The sequence below is a fragment of the Podarcis erhardii genome (assembly GCF_964252035.2).
Source record: "Podarcis erhardii genome assembly, chromosome: 5".
NCBI classification, from domain to species: domain Eukaryota; kingdom Metazoa; phylum Chordata; class Lepidosauria; order Squamata; family Lacertidae; genus Podarcis; species Podarcis erhardii.
Window position 1 is genome coordinate 62,631,933 of NC_138509.1, and position 16,537 is coordinate 62,648,469.

The 16,537-nt window shown below is 42.4% G+C and overlaps 2 protein-coding genes across 2 annotated transcripts in view; one reads left to right on the forward strand and one right to left on the reverse strand.

Annotated features, from left to right (window-relative positions):
• Positions 1-16,537, forward strand: part of SENP2 (SUMO specific peptidase 2) — a 303,654-nt gene that overhangs the window by 228,764 nt on the left and 58,353 nt on the right. The gene's annotated exons all lie outside the window — the stretch shown is intronic.
• Positions 1-16,537, reverse strand: part of DGKG (diacylglycerol kinase gamma) — a 119,248-nt gene that overhangs the window by 39,264 nt on the left and 63,447 nt on the right. Inside the window, 7 exon segments of the mRNA XM_081863510.1 lie at positions 3,572-3,636; positions 7,378-7,538; positions 8,042-8,131; positions 10,728-10,813; positions 11,603-11,677; positions 12,724-12,797; positions 14,017-14,133. Coding sequence (XP_081719636.1) covers positions 3,572-3,636; positions 7,378-7,538; positions 8,042-8,131; positions 10,728-10,813; positions 11,603-11,677; positions 12,724-12,797; positions 14,017-14,133 — 668 coding nt within the window.

Below are 16,537 nucleotides of genomic sequence, written 5' to 3' on the forward strand. Positions count from 1 at the left end.
TGCAAGCAAAGTGTATGTTCAACAGCAGAGCTATGTTTCCCCTGTGAGGAATTCTTGAAAAATCTGCAGAGAACCCCAGGATTTCCAGGAACACTGTTTGAAAACTATGAGATACTCTCAGTCTGTTTTTATACCTAATGCCCCATCCTTCCTCAGAGCTGCTCTGTAAGTTCCCAGATTGCTGCTGGGCCAAAGCTGTGTAGACAGTTGGTTAGAAATGCATGTCCACGGGTCCTGGAGAGGAAATCCATGGTTAACCAAAATAAACCACTAATAAGAGGTGGGAAGGCATAGCAAACTAAATGGCAAGTAGAGATGTTGATTGGGTTGCTCTCCATGGAGGATGGCTTCACAAGAGGATCAGGAAACTGGATGAAGACCAAGTATTTTTGGATGGGAGGGAAGAGAGAGAGAGAGAGAGAGAGAGAGAGAGAGAAGTAACAGCATGGGCCAAGAAACACTCAGGTGCATAAGCACTTAGCTGGCATTTCAGGCTATGATTCTGGTACCCGTTCTTAAGTTTCCTAGAAGCAGTGTACATATGCCAAACATGCCAAAGCAAAAATGTAACATTTTGCCATTAGTATTAATGGGAAATGAACCCATCTGCAAGGAGTCTAATGACACAGCTATGCTATTGGCAGGGATGTGTGCAGTAATGGAAAAAAAACCATCTTAAAGGAAAACTAACACTCAGAAGAAATGATGTTGTCTATATTAAATCATTTTTAAAAGGTTGTTGAATATGGATTTCTGCAGAAAGCAGAACATCCAGTTATAGACTGCAGTGGGGGGAAAGGAGGAGAGTTGAAAGTAGTGGGTTTTTTTTTCAGCCAGAGCTCAGCTCCAGCACCTTTCAGCTGGGCGCCATTGCCATTCTAAGAGAACAAGAGGAAAGTTCATGGTGAGCTTTGGCACCTCTTTTTCTAGAAAAATAGCACTGGCTGAAAGCTAAGTTCTCTGTGAAGGAGGTCTGATTGTTAAACCACTCTGGGAATTGTAGTTCTGTGAGGTCTTCTAACAACTCTCAGCACCCTTAACAAACTACAGCTCCTAGCATTTTTTGGGGGGGGGAAGCCATGGTTGTTTAAAGTAGCCTCACAGTGCTTTAAATGTATGGTGTGAATGTGGCCCAAGTCTTTGACTATGTGATGGCCCGTCTGATAGCACCTGAAGCCCAGATTCTTCAACTGTTTCTCATATCCATCAACTTTCCCCATATTACTTTGTTCATAGGTTCACTTGGAAGACCCTGTGTCTGAACTAATGCATGCTATGGGTTTCAACCTTAACCCACAAGGAACTATATGAGATGTACACAGACCAGAAATGTAACGGACTTGACATTATTTATGTTATTATGTGTGAGATAGCTTTACAATTTCCCTATTTATTCTTCATCATCTAAGTGTGCGTTCATGCAATCACTCCACATATAGACAGCTGCTTCTTTCTCTAGTTTGGACAGCACCACATACGGTAATTTGTGACAAGCAAATCATGGCATTGCTCAGCTCATCAGGAAGGTTTCTGAGTGCATGCACCAACCTGATGTTTGCGCAGGTACCAAATGATTCAACCTGGCTACCATCTGAACATATACAGCTGAGCTAAACATCAGTGAAGGGGGGCAGAGCAGTTGTGTGAACTGTTAGAAGAAAAGGGGATACATTAAAGCATTACGTCATTCTTAGGTTTCTCATTCCATATTAGCGATTTTATCCCTGGGGTACATTTTAGAGGATAAGAGAGATTTTCACTTTAAGCTTGGAGTGTGGTTGGAGGAGTGTTAAAGTTCTAAGGAATTTATGAACACAAGAATGCTAGGAGTAATTCTCTGAATGTCTCCTGCACAGGCCATTAGTGACAAGTCTCCCGTTTTTGTGAACTGCAAGCCAGGACCATTTTTTTATGAACTGCAAGTGAAATGTGAGCTAGTTCTAACCTGATGTTGTGCCTTGCCTTGATAGCCTGTTCCTGCTGGCCCTGGAATTTCTATGTAATTATGAAGTGTGAATGAATAGCACTGGGTTTACAGCCAAGCTGTAGCAGCTTTCTATGCAGAAATTAAAGTATAAAGACCTGCAAATAGTAATAGTTGCAAATCCTACAATGGTATAGGCCACATTGCCTCAGGACTGCATGCCATGAGGCTGACGTAATTAACTGCTGTACAGAGGGAAATGAGTTTCTTCAGTTACAGTTTCAGGTAAAAAAAACAAAAAGCAAACCACCAAGTTACAGTTGAGTTAAAGATAAAGAGAAGGGCTCAAACAGAGATGGCCAGGTAATACAGATTTATATATGAATCCTCAAATAATATTTGCATTGTCCTAGATGGCCATTATTCGGACATTCCTTCTCAGTGAATGGCTCTGTTCCTGAGGGAGTGGAGATACAGAAATGCTAATACATGTTTGTTTTACAGAGATGAGTGAAGTAGATTATTTACCTTTGCCTTGCTAAAATACCTTTTGACTGATACCTCGCTTACTTATGGGCTGATACGAACAAAGAAGAGGAAAGATTTCTCTGCTGCAGGGGTTGGACTAGATGCTCCTCAGGACCCCTTCCAACTCTGATTCTATGAGGACCATCCCTTAGCCATCATATTCGACACCAGTGAATGCCAACTGGTGGCTCATGGGCTGGATCCCACCTCAGGAACATATTACTAGACACCCAGCTACCCTACCAAATATTAATCAACATGTGGTTTTGTACTGGTAAAAGGTTTGTTCATGGTTTCATTGCACTGTGACATGCATGTGTGTGTGCGTACACACACACACACACACACACAAATATATATAATGAGTACATGTTGGCCTCCCATTTTTAAGTACCAAATGAGAAGCACAGGAAAAGTCATGCCTACTACAAGGTGTGAAACAACATAAAGGAACCATCAGTATCCCTTGCTTTGTGCATATGTGGAAGCCTTTACTGGCTGCACTTCATCCTTGCCTGTTACAGAAATTGGTGAGAGAACAATGTGGGCAAACTTCAGCTTATGTGTAGGTTGTCTTTGACAGCTGCACCCCACAGAAATTGCTATTTCCATGCTGGGCAAAGCATCACCTGTTGATTCCTTCCTCCCATTCAGCTGTTAAAATCATGGAGGTGTCCCTAAGTAGGATGGCTACCCTAGGCTTACAGGGGTCAGATACTGTCATACAGATATTCCTGGGGAAATGTTTGGCCAGTGTGCCAGGTTCTTTAGCCATCCAGCAGGTGAACAGAACAGAGTCAGGTGGTGGCTTCCTACCAAGATCTGTTGCATCCCATTACACCATATCATCAACTCAGACAAACACAGAGCAGAAGTACCACCCATCCTCTCCCCAACTCAGGAAAATTCCAAGCAATACACAATAGCTGAATACCACCTTAGACTTACTCAGAATAGACCCACTAAGTTAGATCCATTAATTTCAGAGGGCCTACTCTTAAGTAAACCATAGTTGAAGATCATCCAATGTAAACAAGTGGCATTAATTCCATCATAAAGTTACTGAACACTGCCTTCTTCAGCACTACAATGACAGTGGAGAAGGGGAAAGATATTTACCTGCTATTAAACTTTTCTGGATGTTTTTCCCTCATCATGTGGAATCTGTGTGCAATGGATGCATCCTATAAAGAGAGATGGGGGGCAGGGAATTAGTCAGTGAGGCCTTCCAAATACTGAAGACAGTTTCATTGATTCAGGTGTCCCACAAAACTGCACAGTTAGCACTTTTCACCCATAAATTGTGCTTTCAGTTTTTGTGGGGAACAGACCTTATACAGTGGTACCTCTAGTTACAAACTTAATTTGTTCCGGAGGTCCGTTCTTAACCTGAAACTGTTCTTAACTAGAGGCGTGCTTTTGCTAATGGGGCCTCTTGCTGCCGCTGCACCGCCAGCAAACGATTTCCATTCTCATCCTGGGGCAAAGTTCTCAACTTGAGGTAACTCTTCCAGGTTAGCAGAGTTTGTAACCTGAAGCGTTTGTAACCTGAAGCATTTGTAACTCGAGGTACCACTGTAACTGATTTTAAAGTTACTTTTCCCCATGTGTATTTTAAAGTTATAAAACAGGAACACTATGGGAAATACATTTCTCTGTTTCCGAGTACTCGGAGGTCATGCTAGGGCTTCCCAAAGCACCTCCTTGTTTGCTTGGAGCTTATGTGACAATGAGCAATCATTCTACTTTGTTTGTGTGGTGTTTATGCATCATTCATTCATTCATCCCAAATTTTTTAGTGTATTTTCCCTGTCACTTTCCTAACTGCCAACATTAATAGAATCATAGAATCCCTTAGAAAAATAAAAATAGTGGATTTGTTGCAGCAGGGTCACAGAGTGCTTTGATATACTTTAATTGCACAAAAGTAAATTTTCAGTATGTACTTGAATCTCCCCTGCAAAATATTGACTGTATGGAGGCAACCCCAGCTCGAGTTTTTAAGATGCAGGCAAAGAATTGTAGCAGACCCTTAGAATGACAGCTTTTGAAAGGACAAGAATCCATTTTGTCTAGGCATATTATTCACTGTAATCTCCTTTGTACCCTTAGAATATTAACATAATCATTTTTAGAAGATCATCAGAAGCCCTGATCAGCATAATAAATCAACAAAGAATGCATCAAAACAGGCCTCTATGGAATGACCTAGCTTAAGCCTTCTTTAGTTAGCGGAAAACTTGTTATCCCACTTATCTATCATGGTTGTCTGCTGTATTTGAGCAGACATAAACCTCAAGTAGTTTTTGAATGGCCACATAATGCACACATACATAAACAGAGGTCACAAATAGTAACACAAGGGCCCCTCTTGCAGTCTCTCTGGGTTCAGATAGCCCAAGGAATGTGCTTTACTCCATCCAGGGATTAGCAGGCTGTTCATCATCCACATCTCAGTGATGGGGTGCAGAGGTGTCACTAGTCTCAGGGACTTTGCAAGCCCATGGCCTGATCTATTTGTAATCCAAAACTTCCTGTTAGTGATATAGCTGCTGGCCCACATTTCTCACAGCCCAAAAATAAAGGGGGCAAAGATGGGAAGCAGCATGTGGCAGCTTGGACTCAGAGGTGAAATGGCTTGTCATCGTCAGTGGTAGTATTTAAAGGCACCTTGTCAGCAATGAGATTTCGTAGCACCAAAGCCCTCCAATTTACTTTCATTGACCTGCTAGCACCCTGCAATTGACTATAATGCACAATGGATCTATGGAAATTGTGCCACAAGTTACACAAAAGTAACTTTCCTTAAAGATCTGCAAAGTGTTAAGACAATTTAAAATTATTTAATGCAATATTAAGCATGGACTTTGGAATCTAAAAGGTCAGCACTTCAGTTATAGCCATTTTTAAGACATACTGGCCATGTTTGTAACACATTTATGACAATCAATCACTTATAAATGGAACCTCAATATAACATGAGACTGTTTTTAAACAAATGCTTCAGTGCTTTTTTTTTTAATCAGCTGTTTCTCCCACCATGTCAGAACGCTAAAACGAGTCAGCTGTTGTGGGGAGCTTCTTAGCAACCCTACAACACAGGTAAAGTGATATCTTTTATTGAATCAACTTCAATCAGGGAAGGAGCATGCAATCCATTAAGTTACACAGAATTCTTAACTGGGCAGAATAGAAATTCAGGTAGTTAAATTTCAGGTACAGAAAGGAAAAGGCTGCTAATGTTATAGCAAGAAATCAAATTCAATAGTGCAGATATGCTCATGCTAATGTAATTAGTGAGGAACAACTTATAAAGGAAGCAATGGTTAAGTGGGCCATTGATATCAGGCATAATATTGAAATTGATGAGTGGGAAAAATTATAGAGCCAAACAATTAACTTCTCGGCATGTTACCAAGTAAGAGAAAATGTGCAAATACTGCAATGCAGATGGTATCTGACACCAGTCAAACTGGCCAAAATGTATAAAAGAGATTCAAAACTCTGTTGGGAATGTCTAGAGGCTGAGAGTACTTATATTCACCTATGATGGAAATGCAACAGGGCAAAGGAATTTTGGGAAATGGTGTATAACAAGCTATTTTATTTTATTTTTAATTCACATTTCTCAAGAAACCGGAAGCATTCCTTCTTGGCATAATTGGGAATGAATTACCAAAAAAAGGCAATAACTTATTCCTATATGCAGCAACAGCTGCAAGGATAGTGTACACAAGATACAAGAAACAAAGAGAGATCCCAGGGAAAGAACAATGGTTAAATAAGCTAGACAGACTCACAGACCAATCTTGGCCCACCAAGGAGTCCAATTTTGATCATGGTGCCATTTTCTCAAAATCCCACCCAACTGTCAATCATCTGATGTTACTTGTGACATCAACTGATGGGAGGGGTTCAAGGGACTTCTGCTGCGTGCAAGTGATCCTTCCACAAGGAACCCTTTTCTCTCCCCATCCTGTGATCAGGAGGGGAGAAAAAGCCGCCTTTTGAAAACATCACCTGCACACAGGACTCCCCTTGCAGATAGCTGATGCTTCCAAAAGGCAAATTTTTTGCAAAAGGGAGTATCAGCATAGGACAAAGAGCCATTGTTATGTGCAAGCTGATCTTCCTAGGCAGCTCTGAAGTGAAGAGCCTCGGAATGGGAGCCCAATTACATTTCAGGATTCACAAGTCAGGATTCACAGTTCCCTGTAGCTGAATCCTATTTTCACACAGGAATTCAGCCTTCCTTTATCCAGCTCTGTTCCTGACCACACTACCCACAAGACTGGGCCATGTGAGCCTTTGAAAGATCAGCTGACCAAACTGGCTAAGTCCCATGACACTCCTGTAGGTCAACTACCCATATTCTTGCATCACAGACTTCACGATAAAGACTAACTGCTTTTTCTCTTATAAAGAAGACTGTCTTAACGAATAATAATTATTATTGATGCAGAAGTGAGTCTTCTTAGATCACAAGTTTGCAATAAATTCTTACTGAGATTTAAGAGTCATCACAATCTCCACAATCTCCATTCTCAAGTACAAAATATAATTTCCAGTCTCAAATATGAGCTTTTGACCTCATGCCCATAAGACAAGAAAACTGCACTCCAACTTATAGCTGTGAGTTGGCTGAAGGTGTTGCTTGTGGTATGCATATATCTCACTGCTGTTGCTTTACTTAGCAGGTTTTGTGGGATGTGGGGGACTTCAAAAACACGCAGAAGCCATTTGCCCCTAGGTGACAATGGGACAGAATAGTATGTATACCATGGACAACGATGCTGCCATTGTATCACCTCTAAAGCCTATTGTCCATCTCCAGTTTGACACACAATGTTATCTAGGGCTTCTGATACTACAGGGGAAATAGGGAGGGAGATCATGGGAACAAGAGCTGTACAGACAGTGCTTACCACTCCTATGGAGAAGTAGTTGTTGATGATACTGTAAGGGACAGGGTCCCCATTCTCCTCTTTGTCAATAGGGATGACATCAATTTGCCATCGGTCCAGCATTACCTCTGCACTGTGTTCAATGTCCTTCAGGACCTTCATTAAGTTGCCACCTTCATAACCTTGAGAGTGGAAAAAGGGATGGCATATGGTAAGGAACAGAATGTCAGCGGTGGAATAGGCCAAGCACTAATGGGGCAAACAGTTGTGTTACAGAGAGTCTGGTAATGGATGCCTCGCCGCTATGCAAAGCCATAAAAGAAGGCCAAGTGATCAGAAGCAGAGAAGGAGAAACAGTCCTGGCAATGATTTGGGCCCAACAACATCAATGGTGAATGGGGAACGATGCTTTTTTCTAGTAGATAAGGCTGTGGGTTGGGTAAGATTGCAAGTTGCATGGTGGGTATTGGTAAGGTTTCTTTTCTTTTATAATGTATACTTTGAAGAGCTGTCAGTGATGGACAGTCTCCAGTGGTGCAAAGCCCGGACAACGACAAGTGGTATTAGAAGCAGCTGACAGGTTTCAACAGCACATGGGACTGCTGTCAGGAGGGATCAGTGGCAAGTCATGGTGTGAGGTCGTGATGAATGACCCTACAGTGTTAGGCTGACTCAAAATACTTACCTCCGCCCCATCGTAGGCAGCGGGCAAGGTCATTGCCTGTTCCCAGGGGCAGGATAGCCACAGGAGGGTGTTTTGCTATGTTTATCTTATCTGCAAAAAGAAAAACAGACTTTAGAAGCCAACAGAGTGCTGGAGTCAACTTTCCTTTTTCTACACTACCTGCCATAGCAGAGCTAATGAGGACAGGATTTCCCAGGGGCAATGAACTACAGCTGTATCCTCTGGCTATACATGGTGTATTGGTGTTTGGAAGCAATTTGACCTAATATATTGTAGTTTTATATGTTGTGTTCACAAACATGCACCTTTCTGAGCACATGTCTGGCTGGGGAACTGCATCACAAAATTCAGAGAAGTGTGAATTTCAAAGGATAACCTCATTTCAGTTAGGTTATTGGTGCAGCAAGTGTGAATAAAGTAGGTTTGCCTAAAAAGGCAAACCAAACTAATTTCCCTCCCACCCCCATCCCTAGTTCCTTGAACTGCTGGACCTCAGTTCAGAATTTCAGGAGACCAAGCCTGCAACCCTATCTATGTGTGCAGCTTTCAGAAAAGGGAGGCAGGAAAGCCTCTTTATAATGCAGCCTGCAGTCAAAGATGTGGCTGGTTAATGCCAATCAATATATGAATCAATATATGGTCCTGAGAGATCTGCATTGGCTCTTAGTACGTTTCCGAGCACAATTCAAAGTGTTGGTGCTGACCTTTAAAGCCCTAAACGGCCTCGATCAGGTATACGTGAAGGAGCGTCTCCACCCCCATCGTTCAGCCCGGACACTGAGATCCAGCGCCAAGAGCCTTCTGCTGGTTCCCTCATTGCAAGAAGTGAGGTTATGGGGAACCAGACAGAGGGTGTTCTCGGTAGTGGCGCCCGCCCTGTGGAACGCCCTCTCATCAGATATCAAGGAAATAAGTAGCTATCCTATTTTTAAAAGACATCTGAAGGCAGCCCTGTTTTTAATATTTAATGCTGTATTGTTTTTAACACTCGATTGGGAGCCACCCAGAGTGGCTGGGGAAACTCAGCCAGATGGGTGGGGTATAAATAATAAACTATTATTATTATTATTATTATTATTATTATTATTATTATTAATATGAAATTCAGCCCTCTCCTGCTGCAGGTCCACCTCCTTGGGCTCCTTGCCACAGAGTCTTCCCGGCTACAAACTTTTCCTTGTGCGCACTTCAACAGTACAGAACTCTCCCTGTCTCCAGGCAGCATGAGAGACATGCTTTCAGCTGCCCCCGCTTTCTCATTCATTGCCAACATCCATCTTTCTTTCAAGGGAGGGAAATCCTTGGCATGATGCTGCCAAAAGAAGGGAACTCCGTTGAAGGAGCGAAAGGACGTTCTGTTGTGGGGAGGACAGAAATGATATGTCTGCAAACCTATGCACACTCACTTGGGAGCAAGGCCCATTGTTATCAGTGGATACCACGGGCATTTCTCCTCTCAATTCTTACCACCTAGAATCATAGCACTGTAGAGTTGGAAGGGACCCTGAGGATCATCTAGTCCAACCCCCTGCAATGCAGGAATATCCAGCTGGTCCATACAGGGATCGAACTTGCAACCTTGGCGTTATCAGCACCATGGTCTAACCAACTGAGCTATCCGTCAGGTTGTAAGCCATTTGCAGAGGCTTGGTCTTTTGTTCCAATTTGCACAACACTTCATTCAATATTAGATGCTGAATAATAATGACAATATTAACGGAGATGCAAATTGGTGGGGCGGGAGAGAGTGTCTGGCTACTCTTTCTGGCAGAGGAAGGAGGAGAAGATCATTGTGGCCAGGCTGTCAGTTTGGAATCTTCAGCGCTACAGACTGCTCCGTTTCTGTTCATAATCATTATATGGGGCAGAGGTGCATGTGGGCATACAGTTCTAAACACAGTGAGGATCGATGTAAGAAAAATTAACCACCAAGGTCACTCAAATACTTGTGTGGTTTTTTTAAAAAAAAAAGTTTAAAAAGTACATTTTACATGCATTTGAGTCTTCTTGGTGGATGAGGTGTGTGTATGGAGACAGGACTGGTCCAAGATATTTTGTAGTCTGAAGCATGGGGCAATCTGGAATCCTCATCAGAGCTCCAAAACCCTCATAATCCTTGTATGGGACAGAGGCATGTTTGAGTCTGTGTATGTAGATAGGGCCAGCCCAATACATTTTGCTGCCTGAGGCCAAGATGTTCTCCTGCTCCAGCTGACTGGACTGGAACTTGACTCTTGCACCAATCCTAGCAATGGGACGCTGTCCTCTAGCAGCAGGCTAGGTTAGAGGGCAGCGGAGTAGGCTGTGTGCAACAAAACTCTGTCCCTCCCTGCCTCCCAGCATCTGCTAGCTGAGGTGGTTGCCTCACTCTGGCTAGCGGAAGAACTCTAATTTCAGCCCCTCAAAGGAACACGGGAAGCTGTCTTATATTGGAGTCAGAGTTGGACCATTGGTACATCTGGCTCAGCACAGTCCACACCTGGTGGAAGTCCAGGGTTTCAGGCAAGTAGCCTTTCCCAGCCCTACCTGCAGATTCCAGGGGCTGAGCCTGGGGAAGCAAGTGCTCTGCTACTGACCTACTACAGGAGCCCTCCTCTCTCTTACACAGTAGTGACCCCAGGTGTATCAGCTATCCAACGAATCTAATGTACTTTGAACCATGCAGCTTCCCTGGATCCCAATTTACCTATGCAGTCCAGGATCCATCCAACGGTCCCATCTCCTCCACAAGCCAGAATACGGAAGTCTGGAGCATCACGGAAAAAGTTTAAACTAAGAGAAAGCAGAAGGAAAAGGTAGGGAAGCTCTTTAGAATAGCTTGCTTTCCCATATATGGGAAAGAACACCACATCTAAACTGCTTTTAAATTCACACAAAAGCAAATGTGAAAAAATGTGAAAAATGTGAAATGTGAAAAAAGGCACAGCAGCCCTGCTGCTCTCCAAAGTCCTAAATCATGCAATTCTTGCCCATTTTCAAGTTTGAAATCGAACAAAACAAGGAAAACCAGTGAAGAGTCAACCTGCACAGCACACATTCAAGAAGAACACCCATAAAGGAATACACGGCATTTGTAAGAAAGATCTGCATGAAGGGGAATAGTTGTTGTTGTTGTTGTTGTTGTTGTAAAATCCATGCAAACTTTGGACAAGATCCAGCAGCTAGTTGCTGCAACAACATCCAATTGACAGCAGTGCGATGGGCCTTAGCCACAAATAACTTTTGCAGGATTGTATAATTTGTATTCAGGGGTAATATCCACAGGTATTCCATCAGGAGGATGTAGAGTCCCAGAGCCCAAAGGTTTATTGCCTTAAGACAGACATGGCAAATATCATAAACTCCAGCACGAGCTCCACGCATAATTCTAAAGAATTGGCAGCAGGCTGAGTTCCTCAAGCTAAGGTATGTTAAGAAGCTTCAGCGAGAAGGGAGGTAGAAAGGGAAACTGGAGAGGGAAGGTGAGCAAAAAGCAAATGGGGAGTGAGAATGGGCAGCACAACTAAGAGGGAATCGTAAGGATAGCAAAATGGATGCAGGTTGATCAATGGATTTCAATACCCAGGAGTGGGTCCTCCTCGATCCAGGTTGTAAACTTGTCTGGGGTTGAGTAGATAATGGAATTTCCGATGAACCCTGAAAGTAAGTAAGAAAAACAAGAAATGATGGCCCCTAAAAAGGAGAGTAAAGTCTAGGAGGAGGGAAATCTGTCAGTTTCACTATGTCTCAATTTCTCATTTTTCCAGTCTTAAGTTCTCCACATTTCCACACTAGTTTTCATTTTTCTGTTTAAAAAAAGTCCTCATGAAAATTCATCAGAATTTTAGTGCAAATTTCTAATATTAAATGTTTGCAAGCAATTGTGCCCCAAAATAAACATTTTTGCAAATCAATTTCCCCCTATTATAATGCACACTTTTACCACATTTTTGTACTCATTACTTGGCCAGAGAATTGCACTACAAGATTTGAAGAAGTGCACATTTTTTAAGGATGTTTGTGCATCAGTTTGTGCATAGTTTTGGAAAGTGAGAATTAGGGAAGTTTGCCTTTAAATATGAACGGATTCCAATTTCTCCCCTATCCCTAGCCAAGGCAGATGATTACACTTTCTTAGCATCAGCTACTCTCTATCCACACCACATCCTGCTCAGGGCAGCTCCATAAGTGTAGCAAAAGTTGCCACCTTCGTATTCAGAAAATGGAGGGTGCTTTTGGATTGATGTTTGCTGCACCGTGGACCTATCTTTTCTCCTTTTTCTTTATTATAAATTTATTTAAATTTTCAGATTTGCAAACAATCATCAAGCAGACAAATAAAACCATTTCCATTTGGAAATCTTTTCTCCTATTTCTAAGCCCCCTCTCTGAAATGTTTGCTTCATAAATACTTTTGAATTACAGCTGTCCTTACCAAGCCAAAGACTTTGGTGATGTCCCAGACACCAGATAACAGGTATCAGTGACGGCCTTGCAACCCCATTGAGCAGTGCTATCTGGGGTATTTCCCAAGCAGCACAATATTGCTGTCTGGTTGCAGGGAAATGCAATCTCTCTGCTATTCTTTCCTTAAGGGAAGATGTTTGCATTACTTGCAATGATTACTAAATGTGCATTTACTGTACCAAAAACCTCTATCCTGCAGCGGGTACAATTTTCCAATAGGAGGAAGGGAAACATACCTTTCTCCTTGTCTCCCTCCACTCTTGGGGTTCACAAACACCAACAGTGGATGTGTTCCAGGCTTAGGGGTGATCTAGAAAGCAAATTACAAAGCAAACAAAGAGCCTCCTTATACAGCATACAAAACATCATTCATGCAAAATGGGGGGGAATGAGTCATACGGCACTGCCACAGAGGAAGTAAGGCATGCAACTCGCAACATGTTGGATCAGCAGAATCTGGAGAAAGCTGGGAACCACCAATTTGTGCACTTATTCTTATCCACACCTATTCTGTCTATGGGCCTTCTAAGCACACGAGCCATAGCCTCAGGAGCTCGGCTCTGTTTAATATATACATCCTTTGACTCAATAATGTTTGCCTTATGCTCCGCAAATATCCTCTTGTGCGCTTCCTGATATACGCCTAGAGACTGAACTCTTTAAAGGACAAGGCAGGCATTGCTATTGAGACAATATTAGGTTAGCAGAGCTTCAGCAAGCTTGGGTTCTATGGGGAGAGCTGCAGAAGGATGGATCCAAGGGTTAATCTGTTAACCATGCACAATTCAACAGGGCGACTATCAAGGGCTATTCCAGAACCAGCTTCATGGGGAGACTAGGACAGGGGTCAGCAAACTTTTTCAGCAGGGGGCCGGCCCACTGTCCCTCAGACCTTGTGGAGGGCCGGACTATATTTTTTTGGGGGGGAAATGAATGAATTCCTGTGCCCCACAAAGAACCCAGAGATGCATTTTAAATAAAAGCACACGTTCTACTCATGTGAAAACACCAGGCAGGTCCCACAAATAACCCAGAGATTCATTTTAAATAAAAGGACACATTCTACTCATGTAAAAACATGCTGATTCCCGGATCATCCACGGGCCGGATTTAGAAGGCGATTGGGCCGGATCCGGTCCCCGAGCCTTAGTTTTCCTACCCATGGACTAGGAGATCAGTGCAGAATGACATCTTCTCCCTGGTATGCCTTTCTCCACAACTAGCCTGCAATTTAGGCATGGTGTACAAAATATAATTCTGCAGGTATACACACGCTCATTCACAAGTGTAAGAGAAAAGTGAGAGAGCAAGTGTGATATACTGGTGAGAGTGCTGGACAAGGGCAGGTTCAAATCTCCACTCAGTCATGAAGGTCTTTGGGCATGACCTTAGGGTAGTCACCACTTTCCAGTCTAAACTATCTCACCAGGCTGGTGCTGAAATGCAGCAGGGATGGGAAGAACCATACATGTTGAGCAGGACAGAGGTCAAATCAATAGATATGATAGCAGCAGCTGTGAACTGTCTACCTGTAGTCCATGCCCATCCACCGTGGTGGTGTTGTATCTGAAGGCCAGGGTTGTATCATCTGGGGAAGTGCTGGATGGCGATTCACTGTCTGATCTTCTTGGGTGGGATTGCCTATCCTTTGGAATAGGGAAAATGCATAAAGGACTTTGAAGCATGGATGAAGGCCAGCAAATAACAAGGAAGCACTGACAACATAAACAAAGTGGGAAGGATGACTTCTTCCTGACTGGACTGAAATACAACAGAAAGACCACGAAAGCTCCAAGAGTTAAGTTAATATCATATTAAACTTTTGTATTAAAATACTGTCTGTCAAGCAACACAGAATACAAACATGCAGATTAACCATCAATAGTACATTGTATGAAGTGCAAACCGTATCTGAATATAGTGAGCACATAGTGAATGGCACTGAAGGACTGAATCAGTCATTCCAAATGTAGTTTAGAAAGTTGTGTACACAACGATGGCTCCAAAGTTCAATACTTGACTTGCTTCCCAGGCTGATGTTGTTCCAAGATTTATATTAACTTCAAAATTCCACAATCTGCACAGCTGAAAAGCTTTCTGAGAGGCCCATACACATATTAAGAAAAGCTTTTTATATACATATTGAGCTTTTTAACGTGGATTTTTAAACACTGATGCAGCTTTCATGATGCTTAGATACCTGAAAAGTGAATGAATCCAAAATATTTATACTATTCTATGTTTAATCATATTTATACTGCAGTTTTCAGCCAAAATTGGATCTCAAAGCAGCCTTACAACACTAAAAGCATCACAAAACCTCATAGATTATTCTGAATAGCAATAGTAACAGAGGAATAAGTAAATAAGAAAAATCCAGAAAAGAGCACCACATAATAAAATTGCCAAATTTTATCTCCAAGGGCTTCCTTCACTAGGATCTAATTCCCAGCTCTGTTTTTCCTTAGCAGTGGCAAAAGGGAAACCCTGGACCATGATGGGGTTCCAAATTATAACAGCCATATGCCAGCTAAGCCAGCTCAGTGAATTCCACATCAGGTTAAAAAACAAAAACTGAGCTGACTCTTATAAATCTTCTGAATCCATTCCCTGTTTTAAGGTGTCCAAGTATGGTGTTTGTCATATTTTAAAATGTCCAAGAGCTCCTTTTTGAAGCAAATGTGGAGATGGTGGAACTGCGAGATTCATGTCAAGCCCTGAGCAGGGAGCAAGTCAAATACTGAACTTTGGAACCATCATTGTGTCCATCATTTCAAGCCACTGTTGAAGCGATTGATTCAATATGATTCACTGCAGGGTCACTAAATTAAGAAAGATTGTTTGCACCAGTAGTGGATGGCATGGTGGGGCGAAGGTGCTTACCTGAACGCCTCGCTTGGCTGCGTACCAGGAGGGAGAGAGGGGGAAAGGTGAGGCAGTGGGGTAGGCAGTGCAGTGTCAATGCACTGGCAGGAACAACGCATTGGCTCAGCTGCTGCGTTTGCACTGCGCTGACTTTGCTGCCACCTCGCCCCCCTCCTCCCAGTAAGAAGCAATGACCTGCTTTCTGGGAGGTCGTGTAAGTCCCTTTGCCCAAACAATCTGTCCACTACTGTTTGGCACTTTATGAAATGTATTACTGAATGCTTATCATCATGGCACTGTTTGACAGACAGCATTTAATATATTATACATTAACTTTGGGTCTTCTGTTACGCAATTTGGGTGGCTGCATTTCCACTAGCAAGTAATAAGGTATGTTTTAATTTCTCTCCCAGTTCCAATAGTTTCTTCCCCCATGGATTTACAAATTTATAGATTCTGGAGTGGGACAGAAATCTGACGATAGAGAGATAGATAATGTCCTTGATTTCCTGTTTTTAAACTTTATTCACAGAATGGTTTTTAATTCAAAAAACTGCTACTATTCTCCATATTTAATGTGCAATCCAGATCACTGGCATTTTCATGATTTTTGACCTCACATATACATTTTCTTCATTGGGACTCAATTACCAGCTTTCACTATTTCCTCATTTCTCATAGTTCTGGACACAGGAAAAAGTAGACATAGCATTTGAAAGTACAATGTTTGTACCACCACAGTTTCCTCATTAGGAAAGAGGAAACTTCTTAATTTGTGGAAGTTGTGGAGCACTCTTTTCACAGAGGTGTGTTTTAGATATTGTGCTTTTAATTGTTGCAACCCACCCTGGGACCTTCAAAGATAGAATGATCTTTTAAAAGCATATGCAAAACCACAAACCACAAACCACAAAATAAGAGGTAGATTATATGCAAAACCTGAGAAGGATACTACAAAAAGTGTGGAAATCTCTCAGCAATTGTCATTTTTGAGCCTGTCCAATCTTACAATCTTGCACACCTTGGAGTGCCTGTGCCTATTCCAAGTAATCACAAAGTGGCTCTAACACAGGGATAGGCAACCTACAGCCTAATCAGGCCTGAAAGGCCTTTGAGGTTGGCCCACCATGGGCAGACCATGCCCACCTTTCCAACGCTTGACATCATATAGGACGTCAAGTGCAG